At 31.8% G+C, this 24,894-nt stretch overlaps 1 protein-coding gene and 1 long non-coding RNA gene across 2 annotated transcripts; one reads left to right on the forward strand and one right to left on the reverse strand.

Annotated features, from left to right (window-relative positions):
* Positions 1–1,019: 1,019 nt before the first annotated feature.
* Positions 1,020–20,106, reverse strand: LOC130444953 (cytochrome P450 4c3-like). The gene is made up of 15 exons (XM_056780387.1): positions 19,906–20,106; positions 18,900–19,009; positions 17,294–17,573; positions 16,887–17,245; positions 15,623–15,691; positions 14,383–14,731; positions 14,156–14,323; positions 12,893–13,048; positions 12,516–12,625; positions 8,127–8,217; positions 7,881–8,066; positions 5,469–5,821; positions 3,033–3,101; positions 2,291–2,639; positions 1,020–1,193 (listed from the first exon to the last, which is right to left on the reverse strand). The coding sequence occupies exons 1-15, from the start codon at positions 20,054–20,056 to the stop codon at positions 1,033–1,035; spliced, it is 2,961 nt and encodes a 986-aa protein (XP_056636365.1). The 5' UTR covers positions 20,057–20,106; the 3' UTR covers positions 1,020–1,032.
* A 418-nt stretch (positions 20,107–20,524) lies between these two features.
* LOC130451132 (uncharacterized) lies at positions 20,525–21,194 on the forward strand. Its single transcript, XR_008910676.1, has 3 exons — positions 20,525–20,653; positions 20,732–21,042; positions 21,102–21,194. It is a non-coding gene; the product is annotated as an uncharacterized LOC130451132 (long non-coding RNA).
* Positions 21,195–24,894: the final 3,700 nt, after the last annotated feature.

Genomic DNA, 24,894 nt, shown 5'->3' on the forward strand with positions numbered 1-24,894 from the left:
TTTTGTTATATTTGCGGTGAATATACACCTAAAAGTCAAAAAAAGACTATTACACCTGTAATAATGAAGTGGTATCGTGCATATTTCAAACTGGATATTCAAAATCAATATAAATATTGAGTGCTACACAGTTTCTGTATCTGATGTTACTGAAATTTGACTGGTCGCTTTAATAGACAGTGATATGTCGCGAATTTACCATTATCATAAACAAATGTTATTTTTGCTTAACCAATAACTTCTCGAAGAAATCGAAGCATACGCGGAGGTGTCTCCAATAATAAAAGCAATCCTTCATTCGGAAGTATTTCTTGTGTCTTCTCCAGTTTATCGTGCTGAAAAAAGTTCAAGCAGTTCCGGAAAAGAAGAAATTGAAACAGAATTTACACCTCCCGTCAGTTCTCAAGTACCACATTTGATTAACCATTTGGGGCTTAATGATACCAAAAGAGATTTGATTTTACCCAAAGAAACAGCTGTTCATTTGTTGTTTTGTTTTCTAAAGAGAACGACTTGGAGTGTTCTAACGCCATTGAGGGCTTGATATTGAAACTGGGTTATGAACATAGGTCAGAGGATTGGTTACATTTTTTGTTAGACAGATCTCTCAAAAGTAGTAAGGCAAGCCCACACTGTGTAATTTTTTTGAAAGAATAGCAAAGGTCGTCATTTGACATTGAAATTTGAATTAATTTGTATACAAATGTATAAAAATTAAATAAGAAATATCAAAGATGGAAGTCGTCCGTGTTTTTTACGTAATCCAAGTGTAGTTTCAGGTTTGTAGAATAATTTCTATCAAATTTATCTGTCTAAGTTAATATTCTTATTAAGTAAACTAATAAAGTTTATCTTTGTATCGTTTTAGTTAACGCAAATCACTTTTTTTTCTATTATGTTCCAGTTTTAAAATGACATGAATATTTTTGTTAGTAAAAAAATATCTGCAAAAAAATTAAAATACGAAAAATCTTATTTCAAAATATAATTATTATCAATTTTATTAATTTAAAGAAAAACATGGAATATTATTCACTTTCTCCGCACGAACTTAACATTGAGTTCTGAGCTCGACCTTAAAATCATGTCAGCTTTATAAATAATTTCTTCTGGTCTTGTTACTGGCTGTAATTTGAATTTTCTCAATATTCCACAAATCGCCGCTTTTAATTCCAACATGGCAAATCTTTGGCCTAAAATTGATGCAAATTAATACATAATCATTACAGAACAAGAGGCCATTACACATCTCCCATTTAGTGATAGATAGATGAGCTCGTTATATCTCAGGATATCTAAGGAAGGTAAAGATAAAGAGAGAATTAGAGTGCTGATAACGTGGCTCTTTTTCACCAAATATATCTCATCAGCAGTGAATCTTCTTATTAATCATATCAACCAGAAAATTAACCATCGATAAGATTTTTATTACCACGAATTATGAAGAAAAGGCGATTCGGAAACCAAATCTGCCACTAAAATTTTCTGTAATTATTTAAAATTGTTTCTGAGTACATGGTACAACTTACATATGATAAATCAATGAAACCTAACCTAACCTAAACAATTTTAAAAAATTATCATCTTGGTTAGGTTAGGTTAGGTTAGATTTCATTGAGTCATCATATGTAAGTTGTACCATGTAATGTCTAAAATAATGGAAATAATACATCTCCCTCGCTTTAAATTTACCATTTGTACCCTCAGAAACAATCCCAAATGCGTGAAACCATTTTTGGAACGATTTTTGCCTAGAGCAAATATCATCAAATTGTATATATATATATATATATATATATATATATGGTTCAAAAGCCACCACACCAGGAGGTGTGATGTATTGGAGGCTAGCACCAGATGCTAACTACAGCTAGGCTCCTGTAAGGAGTAGTTTCAATTATTAGATTTCTGCTCGGTGGTCCGGTTCTGTCTATAAAATGGCTATATTCGCAGTTTATATATAGATGACTATATAGCTAAAATGCTGAATACATTTCTGCCTATTTTATTAAATGCGTAAGGCTTTCCCTGTCTATTAGACCAAGAAACATTCAAATTATATCTATTTTAGCACTATAATCGCTCTAAGAACATTGCTTATTGGACTTTAGACATTAGGCTGTGCTTTATAAACATTCAAATCATCTTTTAAAAAGGTAATTGTTTGGTTGGTCTTTAAAATTTGGTCAAAGTGCTTTTTCCTCACCTCTTCTCAATAACAAAAATTGTGTAATTTGTATCAAGAAATTCCAAATTTAATTTTAGTTATAGATCTTTTTAAGGGACTTACCTATGCAATTTCTGCTTCCTGCACTGAAAGGAACATAAGCAAAAGGATGTCTTTTAGAAACATTCTCAGGTAAAAACCGATCAGGATCGAATTTTTCAGGATTTTCCCATATTTCAGGAATACGGTGCAGGTCATATATGTAAATATTTACATCGCATCCTTTTGGAATGACATAACCACTTTTTGTTAGAATGTTTTCACCTGCATTTCTAGATATTAATGGCACACTTGGATATAATCTCAAACTTTCTTTTATGCATCTTTCCATAAATTTTAGTTCGCCGAGTTCTTGAAAAGATGGCGCATTCGAATCGCCTACAACCGATAAAATTTCTTGATAGATTTCTTCCTGTAACATAATTATAATGCTTCTATTATAAATTAACAAAATTAATGTTAATTCAAAGATTAATGAAATAATTAGACAAGACAAGAAAATTACCAACAAGGATACACTCTATTACAGGGGTAGCCGACTTAACTAGACCCAAGCTCCAGTGGCGAATCCTTGGTCTTGGTTCTATTAACATTATTATTTTCAGTGAAGAATTTAGTACGGTAAAAACTTTATTATTTTACACAGTTTTCATTGAAGTTTGAATACAGTTTAATATTATACTTGTCTGCGAAACCAGTTCTTTCTGAAGGACGTCCCGAAGCTAAACTTTAACTCACTTCCATCAAAATGAATATACTTTCTTTTAATTTGGAAAATAATACAATACTTTTATGGAATACTTACTTGTATATCTTGCTCATTAGCTAATGCGACCAAGGTATAACATAATGAAACTGAAGTTGTATCGTGACCCTAGAAGAAAAATCATTACGCATTTGAAATTAATCTATAGAATCAACATTTTCAATACTCTACATAAAATATTATGCTGAAATAACAATGAAAGCTGATTTAGAATTTCATAAATTCCTTCTTTCATTCTTTTACAGGTTTAAGTATTCCGCAGTATTTATTATTATTTGTGTTGAACGTGTGTTTAAATTTACAGAAAATCGACTACTGATTCTTAACCAGTTTTACCTTCATCATGCACAGTAAACATCCACCGAATAAAAATTGACTTATCCGAAGTTATGATAGAAGAAATTGTTGACCAAAGCAAGGGTTAAAAAGAGGCTTCAATCTAGCAAAATAACAGTCTGTATCTAGATGATATAGAGAGCGAGACTCGTTTAATTGTTGTTTTAATATTAGCCCTAATATAGGAAAGATTTTCTTTCGGAGGGTTGTTATTGACGTGTTTTAAAGAGAAGACTTCTTTTCGCGTGTTCAGGCTTCAGAGTATGTGTTCGTCTAAAATGATTTTGAAAATAATTAAGTCGAAAAAGAATGCTGGACGAACCAAATGGATTTCGGTGGATTGTTGCTGGGTGGGTACCAATTCACCACGCTACAGGCAAACCTCAGAAAACCCGCAACACCGTAACTTTTTCTGCATGAAAATTTCCTTATACTAAAATGATCGCTAACTATTCTTGCTTATTTGATGTAGATATGAAATGATTTGTATTCATCTATGGTACACTTGGACTCGTCCGTGTTGATTGGACTTTTCAACTAATAACTGGATGACTAACTACACTCCGATTTGGGATAATATACTTAAGCGAATTTTTATTCTGCATCCAGTAGATCAGATGGAGATTTAAGAGGTTAGAGATGAGTATTTCTGTTTATTTTTGTTCCAGATTCCACTGACTAACATGTCAAATTATGTGAAAAGGATACAGAAGAAGCTTAAAATATGTTTTGTTATATAACGGCAATGAAATAGGTGCGATTTCTATTGTATATTCCACGATATGTGAAGAAGTTTACGAAGATATATCTTCCATTATAGGAAAAATCAAATATCATGGAAATAACTAGCGAATATGTGTCGATATTAAAATGCTAAATATTCTTGTTTTAGTTGTCTATGAAGATAGTCGGGATAGAAACAACCATTGGAGAAATATTCGTCTCTGTAAAGCAATTTTGACTTCATTGCATATAGAACTTGAAATAATGAAGCACTTTGGTAAAGCTGTTTTGATTGCATGCTCAAAAAGTTTCTACAAATGATAAACTGGATTATTCGATGGACCTCAAATGTGACTACTATTTAATGATGAAGTTTTCTTACTAACTAAAGCACCCATCTGCCAAAATTAGTTCAACATATGCTTTATTATCTGAAAGATTTTGGTTGCAGTAGCGTCAAGCACTTTTATTGAAATACTCATCTCGATCATTCCTCGGTGACTTAACTGATTAACCAGGAGGCCAAAAGAGACAAGATTTTCGTAAAACATGCAAGATCTCTATTTTTAAAATGGAAATATCCCGTCCAATAATAGAAAAAATATTTATGAATCCCAACACGTACCACTTTTCAATAGCTTAATTATCCCTGTTTAGATAAGCAGGTAGGTACATTTTATGGCCGAAAAAATACCTGGACTGTATTATTTAGAATAATAACATTTTAAATTAATATTCTGTTGAGTTTCGTAATAAGTGGTTCTCTGTTCATAGCGCAAAAAGTGATTATAAAGACGAAAATGTCGAGTCAAACACTCCGCAGTTGTAAAACTTCTGACAAATTTTGCAATATTTATGGTGAAATTGCAGGCCAGTCCATTTTCCGAAAATTTGAAAAAAGCCTATTTCAAATATTATGGTACTTTAATCGAATACCAAGACAAGCATTGGGCCCCCCACGTGTGCTGTGCTAGTAGTAGCGTGTCATTGGTGCAGTGGATGAATGGGAAGAAAAAAAGCCCTTTGCATTTCCATTTAGCAAAAAAGCTCACCAGACATGAAAGGCATTTGTTAATGTAGTGAAGGGATTTTTGGGCAACAACATAGATCCAAACTACCAACAGTTAGTTGATGAACTTCGAGAGGCATACAAATCCCTTGATGCTCGAATGCCATTGAAAATTCATTTCGTCCATTGCCATTCGACACTTTTTTCCGAAAGTTTGGGAGTTGTCAGTGATGAGCAGGGTGAAAGGTTCCACCAAGATATTAGAACATTAGAAAATTCGGTATCAAGGACGATGAGATGTTTTTAATAGATGTGAAGCATGTGTATTAGATGTGAACTATAAATGAAAATCTTTGAAGAATATTATAGAGAATAGTATTATATTAAGAAGAATAGTTTTATAATACCTCGAAAATGAATGTATCTAGTTCTTCTCTTATACCTTCTTCGTCAATATCGGCACCATCGTGTCTCGCTTTCAGAAGAATATCAAGAAGAGCCAATTTTTTTCTACCTGAATAACTGATTGCTTCGGAATTGAAATTTTTCTCTCGTTTGCGAATAACGTTCGTTGAAAAAGAATGTAAAATTTTCACTGTTGCTCTGTTTTTTTTACCTAAAGATGATAGTTGAAATATGAAAGGAACCCACAACCACGGACGTACGATTCTGTACGCCAATTGTTCACCGTAATCGTATACAGATTGTTTGTATTGATTACAATTCGGATCTTGTCGGAGAGGTAAACCAAGGGAAGTTTCTAAAAAATACAAAAAATTATTCTGTATGAGTGTCTACGAGGCTAGGTCAATGAGTACGTGATTTTTTGAATAAAGAATTCCACACTTAAGGAATTGAAAAGGATATTTTAGATAACTATATTGTTTTGTGAGCACAAACAACGCAAAATAACACGAAGATGCATTTTTCAGATTTAATAAATCAAGAGGACAAATTGCAAATTGGCCATCATTATTTTGTCTTGCAACTTGAGAGAATCTTTTATCTGGAATATAAAAAGTACTCAAGACCTAGAATCAGATAGCCTCCCTAAAGAAAAAGACGAAACAATGACTATAAATGAACATTATTATTATTCTAGAAGTAAGGAATATTTCATTTAAATATTCTTCTCAAATCGGTCTGCTACCAGTAACTTATAAAGTGAATGATGCAGTTCGAATCTTGACATATTTGTTGACGCGAGTAGTGTTTTTTTAGTTAAAAAACATTCAAAAAATCACATTCTTATTGCGTCATCCATGTATTTGAGGTAAATCGAGGACATTAAGCGTACATTTTATTGGTATAAAATATACAGGTTATTAGAAATAACTGAAACAAACTATTCAAGTATCGGTGAATTTTTAACATCAACAATGGTGCACCCTGCTTGTAACCACCGATTACAATTTTCACCACGTCTTCACAACTTGACGAATCATCGTAGATAATTGCAGATTCTTCTTCTTAATCGTTTGAAGATTCAAGAGCAGTATTTCCTTTTTTCTTGAAAATTGGTTTTACCTTACAGCTCTTGTCTTCGCAATTTCAATTACTTCCTATTTTTAAATCAACATTTCTTTGTCCATTGAAACATTTTCAGGGTTTGTTAGAACAACAGCAATCTGTTTACTGCGTTTTCTTGTAGATTGAACAGCACATGTCACCAGCACTGGAATTATTTGATCCAACATTTTTCCTGGGGTGGGATTTTGTAGAGCCGAAATGAGTACATATGAAGTACTTAGCTAAGGCGTTATCGAGCGTTTTTTGGTATTGAAGTGAACTGCAGTCTTTCTAGAGGTTTATGCACGTACCAAAAGGGTAAGCATAGTCAGGGATGACCGAGGGATCGAACGGAACTACACCCATTGCTTTGGAAGATGACACTGCGTTTTTTATATACAGTAATTGCTCGAATTGTAACCTGTTAATTTGTCATTGGGGATCCAATTCTATAGCTATTGTTCCAAAGATAAAAAAGAAGATAGTCTGTTCAATTATTTCCTTATACTATTTTAGTAATCGTGATCTGATCATACTAGAGAATCTTATCTTAAAGCAAATATTAACTCAGTTTGATTATAAATTATCATCTTATAAATGATTAGTTTGGATTATGAAGCTATTATTTCAAAAGTAACAGAATTTTTTTCAATAGGAAGTGTTCTTCTTGGTACACTAATTCATAACACCATCTCAATCCACAATTATCTGATTGATAACTGAAGGAGGGCCAACTAAATGACTAATTCTACTGTGGGGATTCTTCACAATTAAAAAAAAAGGTAAATTGATGTCTGAAAAAGCCCAGTTATCTCGAAAATAATTATTCTGATTATACAAAATCAACCACAGTATTTATCTACACTCAAGTCTGTTTAACAACGCCACACTTCTATTCTAAATTATTTCTCCAGTAGATTTTTAGACCTCCATTGGTCTTTTCATGACTATCTTATTACATATTCAATTCGTCACATACACTTTTCTTTAGAAGATATTGTTGGATTTCACGATGATAACAAGACTTCGTCAGCCCCAATCTATCCCAATATATTTTCTCTTCAGTTTCCATAGAAAATCTTTCTAAATACTTAAACTGTTCATTATTTTCCAAAATTATATTGATTACCACAGCATTGTTTACAGTTTTTGCATTAAGAGGACTCTGATGTAATATAGAAATAAATCAATTGATCGAGCGACTAGAAAGGGATTTCACATCTGCATTCTTATTGAAGAACTTTATGATTTCCATTCTTGACAAGCAAATTGTTTCCCTGTAAAGAATTTTGAATGATTATTAGAATTACCTCCTATTGAATTTAATGTGAAATCTGTAATCAATTTTGTAATTTCGATATGTGGGGAATCACACAATTTTTCAATATTTTTTACAAGAACGTCTGTTTCTGTATTTAACATTTCCACAAATTCTTGTAATATATTAAAATGGAAAGCCGGGGTTAGAATTTTCCTTCTTTTAAACCATTTGTCACCTGAAAAATTAATTAGATATAATAAAACTTTATCAAAATACTTATATTATGGATGACTACCTCCACTAGTCAAAAGTCCAGTTCCAAGCCAAGCTTGAAGGAAAGTATATAATTTGCCCTTTTTATTGTGTTTAGTATTAGCCAACACCGACTGAAAAATATTGCATTATGATAATAAAAATGAGTTGACTCAAATTTAATGAAATGTTTTACAAACAGCCACCACTTTTCAGTTTCTAACCAGCGACTTAGTAATTTACTAAGTTTTAAATGAATCCGGCGCTTTATTCTCAGATAATTGAGAGATAGAGAGAAATGCTTTATTGTAAAAAATTGTTACAATTTGTAGACAAAAACTTGTAAAAACAAAAGAATAAACATAAAAATAACTAAATGAAGATACAAATAAAATAAAATTTCAATATACAGAATAAAACCATATTTTGTAACTAAATATAGGTAATAGTAATAGGTAATAATTAGTATATAGGTCTGTAGCAACATTCGACCTGTAAGCAGCAATACGCAATTGAATATTATAGGAATAGAAGTCATTTACAGAGTAGAAGGCACTTTCCAGTAAATATGGCATCAAATTATTGCGGAATGCGAGAAAAGATAATATCGATTTGATTTCAATTGGCAAGTGATTGTACATTTTTTTGTATTGTAAAATATTGAGCCCTTAACTTATACTGAACGTGAAATAGGTAGGTAAAGGTCGCGCTCTGCGTTTCTAAGTGGATAGCCGTGCAACAATCTTTCTGAAATTGGAGAAGCGTACTTGATAATGAAATTGTCCAAAAAAAATTGGCCAAGAAGAGGAAATTCAAACGTATTGTCCAATTATGCGATAATAAAAAATTAATCACAACTCTGAGCACTTTTATAATAAATCTAAAAAGTCAAAATAAATAATCATTTTTATTAGAACAATAATGATTCCTTATTAAAAGCTGTGGATATACAAAGAATCATACTATAACAGATAATAAGTGTTTTTTTTTTAATAAAAGCAAGAATTATAACTCAATTTTTAAAATTGACAAAACTAACTTCCGTATGTGCTAAATTGGTTTCAACTAGTTAAGGTAATTTTATACTTCTGCGATCACCTCGTTTTTTGCCTCTAGAAAATCGAAAGATCATCCGATTTCGATGAATTTTTTTTAAATCTTCCTTTTTACGGCGGATTTATGAAATAAAATATGGGAAATATCTCACCTGGAGATTTCATATAGTTTTATGACTTTAAAATGTAGTTATAAATGCACTTCTTCGCAGATAATCGTTCATAACTTCTTTACAAAGCATCAAACGTAGTTCATATATTTTTTTTGCTATTCTACACAAAAAACGAATATTTTGGAAAAAAAATTGAAAAATGGTGGTTCATTTTTTATCTCTAACAGTTAACGTTAGTAAGATACCATTTTTTTAATGGTGAAAATTTTCAATTTTTCAAAGTTAACTTTTAATATTGTACACTTAATTATAAAAAGTGATTTTGAGAATGTTTTTCTACGCCCATGTCAACGTCAACGTGAAAAATCGGACCGTTAACATTCCTTGTAAATGACATTTAACATTTTGAGAAGAAAATTTAAACTTTTTGGTTTAATTAAATTACAATCAAATTTCTATTTACGTTATTTGGTCTATTTACACAACTTCAGTCAATTAAGAAACATAAAAACTTTTAGCAATAGCGAGATATATTTAGGATTGAAAGAGTGATGCACCTAAATGTAGGCAGCACATTATGCAATTTTTTTAAAAATTGGACACGTTTTCTTAAGTAGCATGCTATAAATGGGCGTAGAATAAGTACGTTACACGAGTTGTTACGTAATATACTATTTTGTTCGTATAACTTTAATGATTACTTAATAAAAAAGGTACAAACGATTATATGTGAGAAGAGGTCAATTTTAAGAGAAATTGTTATTATTTTTAAAACATGATAAATGAACATTTTTGTATAATTTTCTATTAAATTTGTTCTTTTTCTTGAGTATATTATAAAAAAAACTTCATTTGATTATTTGGAAAAGAGAAATCAACAATTATACGTGAATGATGGAATTTTAATCAACATTTAAAGCCCCGAAACCAATATAAGTTTTCATTTTTCTTATTCCCATAATTTTTTGCGTAAAAACGGAGATTTTAAAAAAAATTCATCGAAATCGGATGATTTTTCGTTTTTCCTGGGGCCAAAAAACGAGGGGATCGCGACAGTATAAAATTAGCCTAGTTAATCCTATCGCGTATAGAAAAAATTAGTTTGCCCTAGGCAAAACTAGTTAGTCCTGAAATCGGATTTGGCGGGGAACATATACGATAAAATAAAAAGCTTCATCATTCGTTTTTTGGATGTTACACTAAAATATATGGTGTCTTAAAAGTATGGCGTTCTTACAATTATAAAAATAATTATAATAAAAGTCGAATATACGGTTTAAAATCGACTTATTGGACTCAAATGTTATCAGTTATCAGTATCAGATGCTGACCGATGTTCGATCCCAAATCTTGCCTGGCACTTTAAAGAATGGAGGACTGTCAACCACTAATCAATGACGGCGATCAGTATTCTAATTAACACCCATCCTGACGAAGATATATAATCATACGTCCTTCTTCTTTCAATTTTCTGATTTGTTTTATCTAGTCAAAAGTCAAACGAGGAATCGTCATCGTAAATAAAGCCTAAACGTTGCTCCAGTGTAATTGGTGTCTCTTTCATAATCGATTATACAGTAGGGATTACATTTCGTTTGTATGAATCACTCTAAATAATTTTTTTCAGAACTTTTTACAACAATCATGTCTAGATATACAATTTTCTAATGGATTTGTATATTAATGATTTATAAGAATTTATTTACTATCCTTCTCTAATAATTTTTGGCGCTGTTTTTGAAATCTATCCACTTGCTACTACAGCGCCACCTTAATTTGTTCCCATTCAACGCACACTTTTCGATACACCGAAATCTCTCTTCTAGGACTTGAAACGAATAATCCTTTTTTGGAATTTGAACGATATTTTGAAAGTAACTTCAATGTTTTGAATCGGTAGTAGCAATTTGTGAACCGAGATAAACAAAAAATTTGCTTACTTCAACATCTTCTGGTGTGAATAAACAAACAATTCCCACATTGAGCGTCCATAATTTATACAAAGGAAAGAATTCTTTAGCTCTAGTTCGTTGTCTGACGAATAAAGATTCTGAAATATGATGTGTGATGAGCAAATAGGATGATTAATTTTTATTGCAACAATTACTTGTATTAATTGGTATATCTCAAACAATCAAAGGTTAATATGAGCGTTAACAAATTTGAACCCGTTGTAGCTTGTCAATTTGCTACTATAGTCAGTTTAGTGAGATTTTGTTTATAGTGCGTCTTACAAAATAAACCTTCAAGTTGAAATAAAGTAGAAATAATTCAGTTATGTACGAATAATGATCAAGATGTTCTGAGACATTGAATTGATTATTATATTTCCCATGGAATTCAAAGATCGTCTACATGCAGATTTCATTGTCAAAATTTAGAAAGATACTGAGATTTGGACCGAAAGTTTTCATTTTCGTTAAAACAATGCGCAGTGCTCAAAGTTGCTGTTAATTCGCCAGTTTTGGCCGCTAACAGACTTCCTGTATGTCGGCATCCACTTTTCTTACTAGATTTAGTATCATACACTTTATAACTTTTTTTTGACAATCAACAAAGCTTTACACCCTCGTATTTAGAGTCAAAAGTGTTCAAACCATTCGTATTTCCAACAAAATGGCAAACAAATAAAAAGAAATTTGTTGGAAATATGAATGGTTTGAACACTTTTGACTCTAAATACGAGGGTGTAAAGCTTTATTTTGATTGTCAAAAAGAGTGACAAACAAATAAAAAGTAAAAAAAACCTCTAGGAGCCTTCAGGTTTTTCAGATCAGATATGCTGACGTGGATCTAGTTGACTGAATGACTTAGATTTATTATTCGGGAAACTTCTAACACGCGAATGAATTAAATTTAAATTAATACCGTCAAAAAAACAATAAATCAAGTTTATAAACCTTTTGCGTTGAATCTTAAATTAGCACAATTGTTTGACCTGTTGAACATAATACAACCTAGGGCAGTATTTGCAAGAGCTACTCGACAGGCAGACGTGGCTCTTATACACCGAGTTCGCCTGCAGACGACCAGAACGTCAATTTATCAGGACCCTTTTTATTTGAGAAGTTCAAACCTGTGTAATCACCTACCAAGGCACGTCTTTCGCGAAAACTACAACCTAGAGAAGTTCAAGGTCAATGTCTACAGGCATCTGCACTCGGCAAGCATCACTCGAACTACTCGCGTGTAATAGGGTTTACATAAAAAATTTTAAATTTGTGGCGGTTATTTGTAAAACGGGTTAATCAATATGCCTCTTACTTCAACATCTTCTGGAGTAAATACAGTAACTACTGCTTCATTTAATGTCCATAATCTGTATAGAGGAAAAAATTCCTTAGTTAGGTTTCGTTCCCGAATGAATAAAGTTTCTGAAAATATTAAAAAATGTAGTTTTCGCGATAATAAATTTAAAATAATCGATTTCGGCTTGTTTTTTGAACATAAATTAACTTGATTTGACCTTGATCTATCAATGATCTAAACTTGCGTTACTTGTATGTAAAAGTGTAGAATACGGACTTCGGATTGTTGTTTGTTGAAAGGAAATCTATGTTTCATCCGATTGAAATCTATTTAAATAAAAACCAATATTCACAAGCGAAATATACATAATAGTATAAACAAAAACTTTTTACCTGCTGTATGATGCATGCTATAGTTCGTTCCAATAATAGGATATTCTTTTGGTCCTGGTATAGCCTCGATATATTTCCAAAGTTCCTCATATCGTTTTCTCCTCCACAAATAAAATATCAAGAACGAAATTGAAAATATTGCGAGTAGTATTAAATTCATTTTTTTTTAATTGTATATCTCCTTTATCTCATTCGAACTAGTAGTTTATACTTAGGAGAACTGGGGTCAGAAACAAACGATATAAATATTACAATTCTGCTGATGTTTTTTCAATTCTATCGAACCTTATCTGATTTGCCTTGAGCTTTAGACTCTTAAAATTTTCGATATAGGTACGAAGTTCAATTTTTAAGCAATACAATTAGTATCATTTTTATTATTACCTAGGTATTTGAGTTGTTGATATGGTATGATTTCTTTTACTTCTTAATATTGAACAGAAATTTCTCTTAAAATCCCGAGGTTTTTGTCTACTTCTAACATCGAAGAAGATGCATGTCCAAAACTTGATGTGTATATGAGAGATTTGAACGCATCAACCGCTTCTTCAGGTATAGAAAAACGTTGACCTCGCAAATTATTTTGGAACTGCAGGAATAAGAAGAAATCATTGGGTGCCAAACACGCGTATGACCCATCAATTCGATGTTTTGAATGTTCAAAAATGTTTTTGTTTGAACTAATGTTCTCGCAATATCGTGGTGGAGAATGAATCGAGTTCTGCGATTGGTTTACCTTCAGACAAAAAAAGTGCTGGTGTACCAATCAGAATTGACTTTTCTACGTTGCTCTAATAGAACGATGGTGTACTGTCCAGTAGTTCCGAAAAAACGAGCAACCATTTACATAGAAGAGCTCCGTGAGCGAATAACTTTTGTTGGATTTGGCTAGCATCCAACGCGATCAAGTCTTTTTAACATGCAAATGGAACTAATGCCCAAGTATGCAACAATCTCACGGTGTGTTACATGATGATCTTGAAATATCGGCACATTTAATCCATGTCGAAAATCATCGCATCGAAAATTCCATTTTTTGGTCAAGATGAATGTTTCAAGTATCTGATGTAAACAACTCAAATAGCACTTGTATAACAACACGTTTCGTGTAGTTTCACTATAAAAAATGTTAAACTTTATAAAGGCAATGTCAAATTTGACATATTCAAATCAGTGTTGCCATATTTCAAAACTAAAGTAGCAACTATCGTACTGATATAATCAAACTTCAAGATTGATAAAAAGATTTATTATACAATTTTCATTGTTGTTTTAATCTAGGAACAAATTTAACACGAACTTCTCCGACTGGTCTTAGTACCAAATCGCATTTATGTACTAAATTTTCGCGTTTATCTACTTCCACTAGGCGAAATTTCCTCAGAATTCCACACAGTGCCGCTTTCAATTCCAACATAGCAAATTTTTGTCCTGTAAAATCAAATCAGTTATTTATTTCTTACCTATATGATTTGAATTTTAAAACCAACCTATGCAATTTCTGCTTCCAGCACTGAAAGGAACGTAAGCGAATGGGTTCCGTTTAGATATGTTTTCAGGAAGAAATCTATCAGGATCAAATTTCTCCGGATCTTCCCAAACTTCTGGACTACGGTGTAAATCATAAATATACAAATTCAATACAGATCCTTTCGGAATTGTATATCCACTGTGAGATTTAAACGTTTCTCCGGCAACTCTGGATATGAAATGTACGCTAGGATACAATCTGAGACATTCCTTTATGCATCTTTCTGTAAATTTAAGTTCTCCTAATTGCTGCAAATTGGGATACTGATTATCGCCTACTATGGATATTATCTCTTCATATACTTCTTCCTACAAAATTCTTTCTATTGTAATCAATCGATTTCGGGAAAATTTGAGGTTATATTAGAAAAATAAATGAGAAATATAAACTTATAATAATTCACAAATTAAAGGAAAATGATCTAATATATCAAATTAAATAGAAGGAAAATATATTCTTCACGTATCCAATTCTTAGGTACTAATGAGTTTATTTTAATCACCACGTTCACCAATAATATGAGAGGTTCTGATCTGGATAAAATTTCAAACAGCTTAGTGACGGCAATAAGTTCCCAAGAAGTTAGTATATACTATGATCAATATTTATTGATGGAAATTTGAATGGAAAAAACACTGCTGCAGATCAATTACAAGATGGGTCTTCTTCTCATTATCATCTATGGGTATTTAATTATTTAAACCCCGTTTTTCCCGGATGACGAATTGGACTATGTGATTTCGTAGAATAGCCGATGGGGCTACCTTAAAACGAAGCTGTATTCAATTAAACCACGGACCATTGGTGAAACAAAATTAGGATGTAATTGTAACTGCAAGGAGTTGATGGTTATACCGAAACTTTCATACTATTAGATATTGGTGTATGTGAAATGGGAATGGCCGAAAATTTTTACACTCTTCAAAATTAACTAAATCACGACATGAATCACTCATAATTATCTTACTGTATAACGCCAAAAATGTTTTAATTTCACATACACGTGCATTGAAAGTAGTTTTAGAATGCTGTGTGAGATTAGGATGTATAAATTTTCAAAACATTAATTCAGGAACCGAACAAAAGATTCCATCACAGGAGAAAGTGATGAAAGAGCTAAATTTACATGGGTGGAGGAAGTTGCTGAAAAAAAAACAGAATCAGATAGACGCTGAGCAAATATTATATCATGTTCTTACCTGATATTTAGGTTCATTTGCTAATATAACTAGCATGTGACAAAGAGCTACTGCCGATGTGTCATGACCCTAGAAAAAGCTTTCGATTAATCAAGTTATCATCTTTTGCTTGACAAAATTCTTTATAAACAATATTTGAAGTAAAATTATATGTTCCTCTTCTCTCATTTGCACTTCTGGTGCCATTAGACCAGGATAAAAGCCTTATTGGAAGAGTAGGAAAATATGATTGGAAGGAAAACATAATTTACGGGCGATCTGAGGCCGGGAAAGGAAAGGGGGTGAGTATTTAAGGGTAAAAAACAGCTTATCTCGATTTTATCATAACATCAATGCTCATGGAAAATAGTCAGATAACAAAGCTGTAGGTTTAAAAAATCTACAACTTTTAGATTCACATTTTTTTCACATAACCTCAAAATTTATATGAAAAAATTCGAAAAAGTTTTTTATTTTCTACGAAAAACATTTTGAAAATATTCACTGTAATTTATTTGATTTAAAATATTCATTTTTTCACAAACACCCTAATTTTCAATTGATTGATTTCAATTGAAAATTCACCCGTTTTTTTAAGTTATTGAAACTTTTGTTTGTTGAAATCTCTACTTCAAGAAAATATTGACATGACCATGGTGAATTTTATAAAAAAGGCAAAAAAACGAATAAAAATTAGCATCCGAAAATTTTGTTTAATCATTATGTACAATGTTTAAGCATTTATTGAAATTTTATACTACTCATTTTTATCACGTTTTCCACCAACTTGGTTTTTTGAATATTTTACGTAATGTGGAAAAATTATATCAACAAAAGTTGTAGATCTATTCATTATCTACAAATTCATTTTACCCTTAAAAACTCACCCACTATTCCTTAGTGGGGTGAGGTTTTATCGGAGAAATATTCATGGTTAGTTAACCAATAGCATTTTCTCACATCAAGACAATACTGAACCACATACTGCGAAAGATACGAGAGATAAGGTCTTGGTGATATTGAACTCTAGTATATAACCAGTATATAACCCAGAACTTGTTCAGTGAGATTACTTATTATTCAGTCAGATGAATGACAGAATTCTTGCATGGGAAAAACTTTGAATCTGAAGTATTCAATGTTTGCTGGGCATTCGGTCGAATATCAAGGCTTTCTTTTTGTATGATTGTATGATGACATTATTCATGAGACACCCTATATAGTGTCAAAACCAGACGTTGTAAAAATGTGTGTAAATTCAGAATAAGCATTACAATAATATTACCGCAAACATAAATGTATCGACTTCTTCCCTTATACCCTCGTCGTCAATATCTTCACCGGCAGATTTGGCTTCTAACATCAAATCCAGTAATGCCAATCGTTTTCTCTTCGAATACGAAAAGTTACCATCAGTATCAACGGTTTTTAACGTTTTTCTCTCTTCTATTATTTTCGTAGAGAACGTATGTAGAATTTTAACCATTTTTCTTAGTTTCCAATACGAAGAGGTCATCATAAAAATGATGTCCGGAAAAAGGATAGGTTTTACAATTCGATTAGCTAATACCTCACCGCTTTGATGTACAGCATCTTTGTAAACGTCACAATTTTTATCACGTAAATTTACCCCTAATGATGTTTCTGAAAAAATAATGATATTTTTAGTATTCCACAGATAATTCTACTTACCTCCCATTGAACTTAGAGTATAATTAGTTATGGGTTTGATTATATCTATTACATAATCTTGAACGGTCAATTCAAGTAAATGTTTGGTAAGCTCCTCAGTTTCTTTGTTAAAAATATCTACGAATTGTTGCAGGATGTTGAAATGGAAAGCCGGTGTGAGAATTTTTCTTCGCTTATGCCATTTGCTACCGTTACTGGTAATCAATCCAGTTCCCATCCAGCTTTGTAAAAATTTGTAAAGCTGGCTTTTATTATTGTGAACGGGATTAGCCAATATTAGCTTGAAATGAATGGATAAGGAAATGAGAAATACGATTTCAGGGTATTTAATTACAATTACATCAAAATCTTTAAATAAATTAATTGCAAAAAACTCGCTTCAGCGATAGTTATATAATAATTTATTCTCAAATTAGCCCAATTTCCGAGTAAAGTTAAGAACGTGTCCAAAATTTTGAGAAATTACCTAAGTAAGAAGGGTGCTGCTAGAAATAGCTCAACATTTCCCAGAAAGATCTAGATCTAGAAAATTCGTTATTAAAATTTTTAAAATTTTACAGAGATTGAGAATGATATTGAATTTACTATAAATTGAGTTCCTCAAAAATATTCAGAACATCATACACTTATTGAGAAATTGCTCAAGTCTCTCAGAGAAAGAAACAGAACCTTTTCAATAATAGATGAAAAAGTTTTCAAACTTACCAAATATTATTCCAACATGCTAGAAATTGCCCAACGTTCCTCAAAAAAATTTAGATCGTCATAAAGCTATTGAAGAAAAGTGTCCTAGAAGTTACGGAGCTTTATAAAAAATGACTTAAATTTCTCAGAATGATTTAGAATGTTAATAACCTTACATAAATCGATGAAAATGTCTTAAAACGATTCAGAACGTCACACATCTATTGACAAATTACTTAAGTCTCTCAGAAAAATTCAGATCATTACCAAACTCTCCAGTGATTGCTAAGAGTTAATCAAAACAATTTAAAACATAGTAAAACTATAAATTGTTCAGATTTTCCTAGAATATGAGGAACGTTAAACATTTGTAGAAAATTTCAGTTGTGGACTGTCACTGCTCAGAAATTGTTTGGGCGAACGTTATTAAGAATTGTTCAAAGTTCTTAGAAATATCCAGATTGCTCAGATGAATTGCTCAAATTCCCCAGAAAGATCCAACACGTAACCAAAGTTCCGAGAAATTACTAAAATTTCTCATAAATATACAGACTGTTAATAGACCTTGTGTTCGTAGCTTTCTAAAAAAATCCAGAACTGTCTAGACATTTTTAGAAAGTTTCCAGACAGATTCAGAACATTAACAAACTTTCGAAAAGTTAATAAAATTTCCAAGAAAGATCCAAAATATTACCAAACATGAGAATGTGTTATATTTCTAATAAATTCCCAAAACCTCATGAATTTTGATCTCTATTGTTTAAAGGAACAGTCAGAAAAATGTAAAATTAAATATTCGAAAATTTCTTCCATTTTTATAAAAAATATTTCTAGTATTGATATGGATGGTATATATTTTGAGCTCTTATGTTTACAAATGTTCTAATAAGTTCAGAAAATGTATTTGGTGATAAAAACTTACTTCTGTATCTTCGGGACCCAGTATAGAAATGTAGTAATCATGAAAGCTCCACAGTCTATGAATGGGATATAAATGTTTCGCTCTCCATCTATCATATTTGAATAATTTCACTGCGATACATAAAAACACGTACAAATCAATACAATGACAATAATAAATGAACAAACACGATGTTATTGTAACAATTTTTATAAGAACCAAAGAAATCGATGCAGCCATACAGAAATGTTAATCGTAAAAATTTTTCATCCGCTTGCTATGGACACTATAAATTAGATTCCAAACGAACATATAGAGAAGCACCATGGTTCCGATATTAAAATGAAGAAGCAGGAAATATGTCTATCATTATAAGGGAGATTTGAGACTGCTCACAACTCTTGTGATGCATCTTCAATAAAAAACACCAGAGATAGTTGACCACTCTACAATTTGAAGTCATAAGGTCAGGAATTTTTCTCGCTTATGGACGTGCGCTACTTAATAAACACCGGAGAAATACAATATGGCAGAGCTGATATGGAGCCATAATGGCTGAAATGATGTACTCTGGGCTGGTGTTTGAGTGAAAATAATTTCTACATGAGTTGGTGAATGATATCTGCAAGGTCCAGCACATTTGGGTGCACGGTCACTTCAGCAGCATGGGTAATAACAAAGCTGATTCGCTTTACTGAACTGGGATTACCCAATGGTACTTCTGGTCTATCAGAAGGCCTATATGCGCAAAATCTTCTAACCACCTATGCATATTAACTTTGAACTATGGCCCAAAAATTAGTTATTGATGTTAAAAGATGTATAGATGATAGATTATAACATGTGGCTCAGGAATATGAAAAAGAAAAGATTGGATATGTTGTTTAGAACTACATCAAATTTTTCCAAAAAAAAGCTGTAAAAAAATTACAATAAACAAGAAGTTAAAAAATGTGATGGATGGATATTAGGATCCGAAAGAGGTGTTTGTTAACGTAATCTAATATTTTATTGAAAAATTTCTTACCAGGGTCCGTTGGAAGTTCCAGCATATTTCCTATAATCGGTAGCTCCCTAACTCCCGGGATTTTCATTACATATTTCCAATGATTATGATACGCCCATATTTTGTAAATCAATGTCAAAATAAGCAGGAATACAAATGTCGACAACAACATAATTTCTGTTGTATAAATATAACTGATCTGTTCTGTTGCTTTAATTTGTTTGTTATATCATATTATCTACTGTAATAAAAACAAATTATGAACTTCTTAACGTTCATAAGTCAAAAGTGTCAAGATAAATGTTTATGAATTGCGTTATTGAATAATTGTATAAAGTACATATAAATAAAATCCACAGAATTTAGAACAACTCGTTTCATGGACAGAACAAAGGTAGTGATCATTTTGATTGAATTAATTCAGAAAATGGATTCTGGATGAGAAAATGGCGTTACTCATATAGGTTTAGCTACAATTTTATTCACAGAAAATAGAATAACTAAAAATTTCGTAAAGCTCTCCATTACGGTCAGTCCTAACTTGAGTAACCATGTCCGCCTGGTTTTATATGTTTAGCCAGAAATTGTGTACAGTATCTATCTTGATAGATGGATTTTGATGACAGTTCACAAGAAGCAGGAGCAATTTAGACGTGGAAATGAGACAGTTAAGAACAGAAGACGATCTCAAAATATGCTAAAAGTGGTCAAATTTGCACGTCAAAAAGAAAAAAAAGACAGCTTAATAGATGATTTGCAAATGAAATGAGTAAGTGACATATTTGATCAGACATATTTTACTGATAAACAAAGAGAAAATATAATTGTATTTACACGAAATTTAGAGATTGTCCTCACGAAGATCTGAATTTCTATATGGAGATTTGGTTTTCATTTATGTCTATCGCATCGAAAAATTTAGTAAAAACTCGCCCATCAATAAAAGTCTAAAATCAAGGTGATGGTCATTGTTTCCTTTCATTATATGGACATATATCAATCAGAATTGGTTGAAGAGAAACTATGGGAAATTCAGAATTTGACAAGCTACGTTTGTGAAACGTTACAGACCTAAAAAATGGACCAACTACTTTATCTGTTTTTCATAACAACGCGTCTATTTTAATTCATGATATTTCGGAGATAATTTTTAATTATGTATGTTTTCGAAAAGGTAATTTTCGAAATTCACAATAAATTATATTCTCCTTTTCCAGTTTCCTAAAATCAAACATTAATGTAGAGATAAACAACAACAAAACAGAGATGATGAAGGAGAAACGATAAGAATATGGAACTTTTATAGAAAATGAAGAAGATATGGAATAAGAACTAAAGTGAAATATTTCGATTTCAATATATTAGGAAATGAGAAAAAGAAAATACGAGAAAGCAGGTTCTATTGATAGGAGAATATTTAATAATATGATTTTATGATTTTAATGCCACATACCTTCCAAACAACCAATGCTAGGTAACGGTCACTATTGTTTAGATTGAATAGAGTTTTGTACTCAATAAAACTACCTTCTCTAAAATGTCACGTCCTACAAATTACATTGATTGATTGAATATAAATACTCCCTACGAATCTCAAAAATATCTCTAATATATATCGTTGATACAAATGGTCAAGGATGGTTCTCAGCGGAAATATGAAGCTATAATGTTTTTTTCCAGAATTAACTGATTTATAGTCTGCTCCTTTTTCAATTTATTTGAACAAAACGAGACAAAATTGTCTAAGAGACCTTTACATCAAAGTTTCATAGTAATGGTCTTATTAGCATTGAATTTATTTGTTATTGGATCATTAATTTCACAAAATTATATTCATAAACTCTACGCAAGCAAGTAATTATGGATAATAAAGTAGTTTTAATTGATTAAAAAAATAAAATTTTGACATTTGTAAACATTACGTAACTTGTCTTATTCGTATCTACTTACATTCATGTTTATTAACATAAAAACTCTCACCATTTTATCAATCTAATGACATTCTCATACATAATTTAAAGAGTTTTTTTATTAAGTTTATACTAACTTGGTTGGTTCAAACCGTTTTCTTCTTTATCCCCATATATAGAGAAAAAGGGAAGCGAATTGTAAATGCTATTGTATCACTGAAAATTCAGACAAGAATTTATAATAGAAGGTTTTTTTTTTCTGTTTGTAAAGACAAAACGACCACAATGTCACTCTAAAGCAGCGTTTCTCAAACTTTTATGATGGCGGAGCCCCTATATAGTCAAATATGACGAAACCACGTATGATATTTAGTTGAAAAAATGTAAAAATAAGTAAGAGTAAAATAAAAATAATAAAACCAAGTGAAAAATGCATATTTTTATTTTTAGCGTGTATATAACAAGACTAATGTGATGGATGATATTGCATTTTATTTTTACAAATTTCTTCCAAGCGGTTGCGGGCTTTTGATGAAAATATATGAAGAAAATTCTGTTTCGCAAAGGTATGTGCTTACAAATGGTAAAAGGACGAAAATAGCTTTTTTGTCAACTCTGGATACTCCTCTTTAAGGCTGCACCAAAACTCTGCTATTGGTTGATTCTCCAACTTTAGTTTTAGTGAAGAATCGGAAGTCAATTCTATAAGTTTTTAATATTCTTGAAAGCATAAAGTTGGAAGCTTTTCATTTATAAGAAAAGGATTTTTAACCCATAAATACTTTTCCAGATTGGTATCCAATTCATTAAGAAAGTACTGTGTTACCGAACTTCCCATGTTTCTAAGATGATTAGCAATATCAGTAACTATTTCTTGAGGTAATTCTTCCGTATTCGTCTCTTCACAAAAATCCTTTAATGTCGGAAAACAATCACTTTCGACGCTACTCAGCCAAAATTGTAATTTCCTTTTAAAAGATCTTTTTTTATCATTTGCTGTAAACACTGTGACAAATTAACATAGGTAAGTCTAAACAAACAGTGTTTATCAATTAATCTGCTCTGTAAATCAAAAGGATGTTCCAAAAGAAAAGCGTGAACTTCGGCTCGTAACTCAAACAATCGAAGTAGTATTTTACCTAGAGATAGCCATCGAACTTCTGTGTGAAGTAGTAGAGAAGTATGAAGGCTTCCCATATCATCGCACAAGATTTTAAACAGTGTCATGTTTAACAGTCGAGACTTTATTATTCGAACAGACTCTTCGAGGACAGTTTTTAATGAAACTGGCATATTTATAACGGTTAATGCCTGACGATGAATTATACATTGACTTGAAACGGCACCGGCAGTTTTTCCAACCATAGCTTTTGCCCCATCAGTGCAAACATCAATACAGTTGTCCCATAAAATATCATTTTTAATAAAATACTTGTTAACCAAGTTAAAAATTTCAGCCCCAGTAGTGTTACTTTCTAACGCCTCACAAATTAAAAGATCCTCCTCTATAGAACGCTCGAACTCATACCGAACAAATACAAGCAATACTGCCAGCCCTGCTACGTCAGTGGGCTCGTCCGTTTGTAGAGGGAAAACGGGAAAATAACTCTGTTTTCACGAAATCTGATAAGTCTCTTATACGGCGAGCCACTGTATCATCTGAAAGTGGAATCTTTAACACCCCTTTTGCAGCTTTTTCATCAAACATACATTTCACCATTTCAATTGCACACGGCTTTATGAGCTTCTCTGCTATGGTATGGGCTTCACCAGCCATTGCAATTTTGTATGAAACAATATAGGATGCCTCAGTTGCATTTTCATTAACAGTTTGCGATGCGTGGCGCATGAATATTTTTGACTTTAACAATTGTTCTCGCTTTCGTTCAACAAAGTTTACCTTTTTGTCCTTGTATTCTGGATGCAAAGTTTGGAAATGGCAAAGCAGTTTGGCAGGATACATGGAGCTGTTCGGTGAAATTTTATTACATAGAACAAGCCTAAAGTATCTTTATATTTAAACTATTATTATGTTGTAAAAGCTAAGTAATATAGAGCATATTCTGAATAAAAACTGGAAAATTTGATGATTTTTTTGAAAAAATTCAATACTTGGATGTAATTGATTTGTAACAAGTACATAAATTATCGCATCATTGCTATTGGTATCGTGTATTTGAGTTCTGCAAGACTATTTGTCTGTATCGTACATAATTTATTATTGAGATAATCCCAGCAAAAAACAACCAACGGTTAAAGGTTTGTAGATCTAACTGGCCACTCAATTCCACCTCTTTCGTTAGTTCATTTATTGGGAAAAGGACCCATGAGTTTACTCATTCAGCTGGAAACAGACAATTTCATTGAGGACACTTGCACTCATCTGAATATATTTCGGTGTTGATACCTATCTTCTTAGAATATTGAGTTATTGTCTCGTTTTCATCTCTTCGTTCAAAGATCTATCTCGATTCTGTTCAGCTCAATTGAAAGTTATACTTAACTCATAAAGTGCAGTGCAAAACGGCATTAGACCTTATTACCCAGTTTTAATCGGCTTCAACGGTGTGCAATTTTTTTCTTTAATAGTTCACATATGCATGTTCTTTGAATTTTAGAGTATTTTTTGAAAATTAGGCAACTGAGGATACCCTTGATTAAAAATGGTAAATATTCTATCCATATATGAGTATTAATTTTGCAAGTTTCCATTATTTAATGTTAAAATGAGCCCAAAATACTCACGTGTATAGGCAACATATTCAACTCGAAGATGAATTGGTTGTATACGACTATGGTTCCAGAAATACCTGGCCCAACAAAGAAAACGCAAAAATTTTGATTGTCAATAAGTTCGATACCCCTTTTATGATAAAAATCCTCAAGCTCGTCAAAATAGCTATTAACTGCGGATATCACCTCTTCATCGTTGAAAAATTTTCGACTACCGAGCCATTTTTTTAAGTCTGGGAACATAAAATAAACCGAGGGGGCTAAATCTGGCAAATAGTGTGCATGAGGTAGCAATTCAAACTGTAATTCATCAATTTTGGCAATCGCAATTACTGATGTGTCAGCTGGTGCATTGTATTTATGAAAC

Source organism: Diorhabda sublineata, chromosome 1, assembly GCF_026230105.1.
Source record: "Diorhabda sublineata isolate icDioSubl1.1 chromosome 1, icDioSubl1.1, whole genome shotgun sequence".
Lineage (NCBI taxonomy): Eukaryota > Metazoa > Arthropoda > Insecta > Coleoptera > Chrysomelidae > Diorhabda > Diorhabda sublineata.

Bases quoted from the DNA above. Each gene is read 5' to 3' on its own strand.
- LOC130444953 (XM_056780387.1), bottom strand. From the start codon at position 20,056: ATGTTGTTGTCGACATTTGTATTCCTGCTTATTTTGACATTGATTTAC. The intron at 14,324-14,382 runs GTTGGTTTTAAA...TTGATTTTACAG, and splicing joins TGGAAGCAGAAATTGCATAG to GACAAAAATTTGCTATGTTG. The intron at 8,067-8,126 runs GTAGTCATCCAT...TTAATTTTTCAG, and splicing joins TGGACTTTTGACTAGTGGAG to GTGACAAATGGTTTAAAAGA.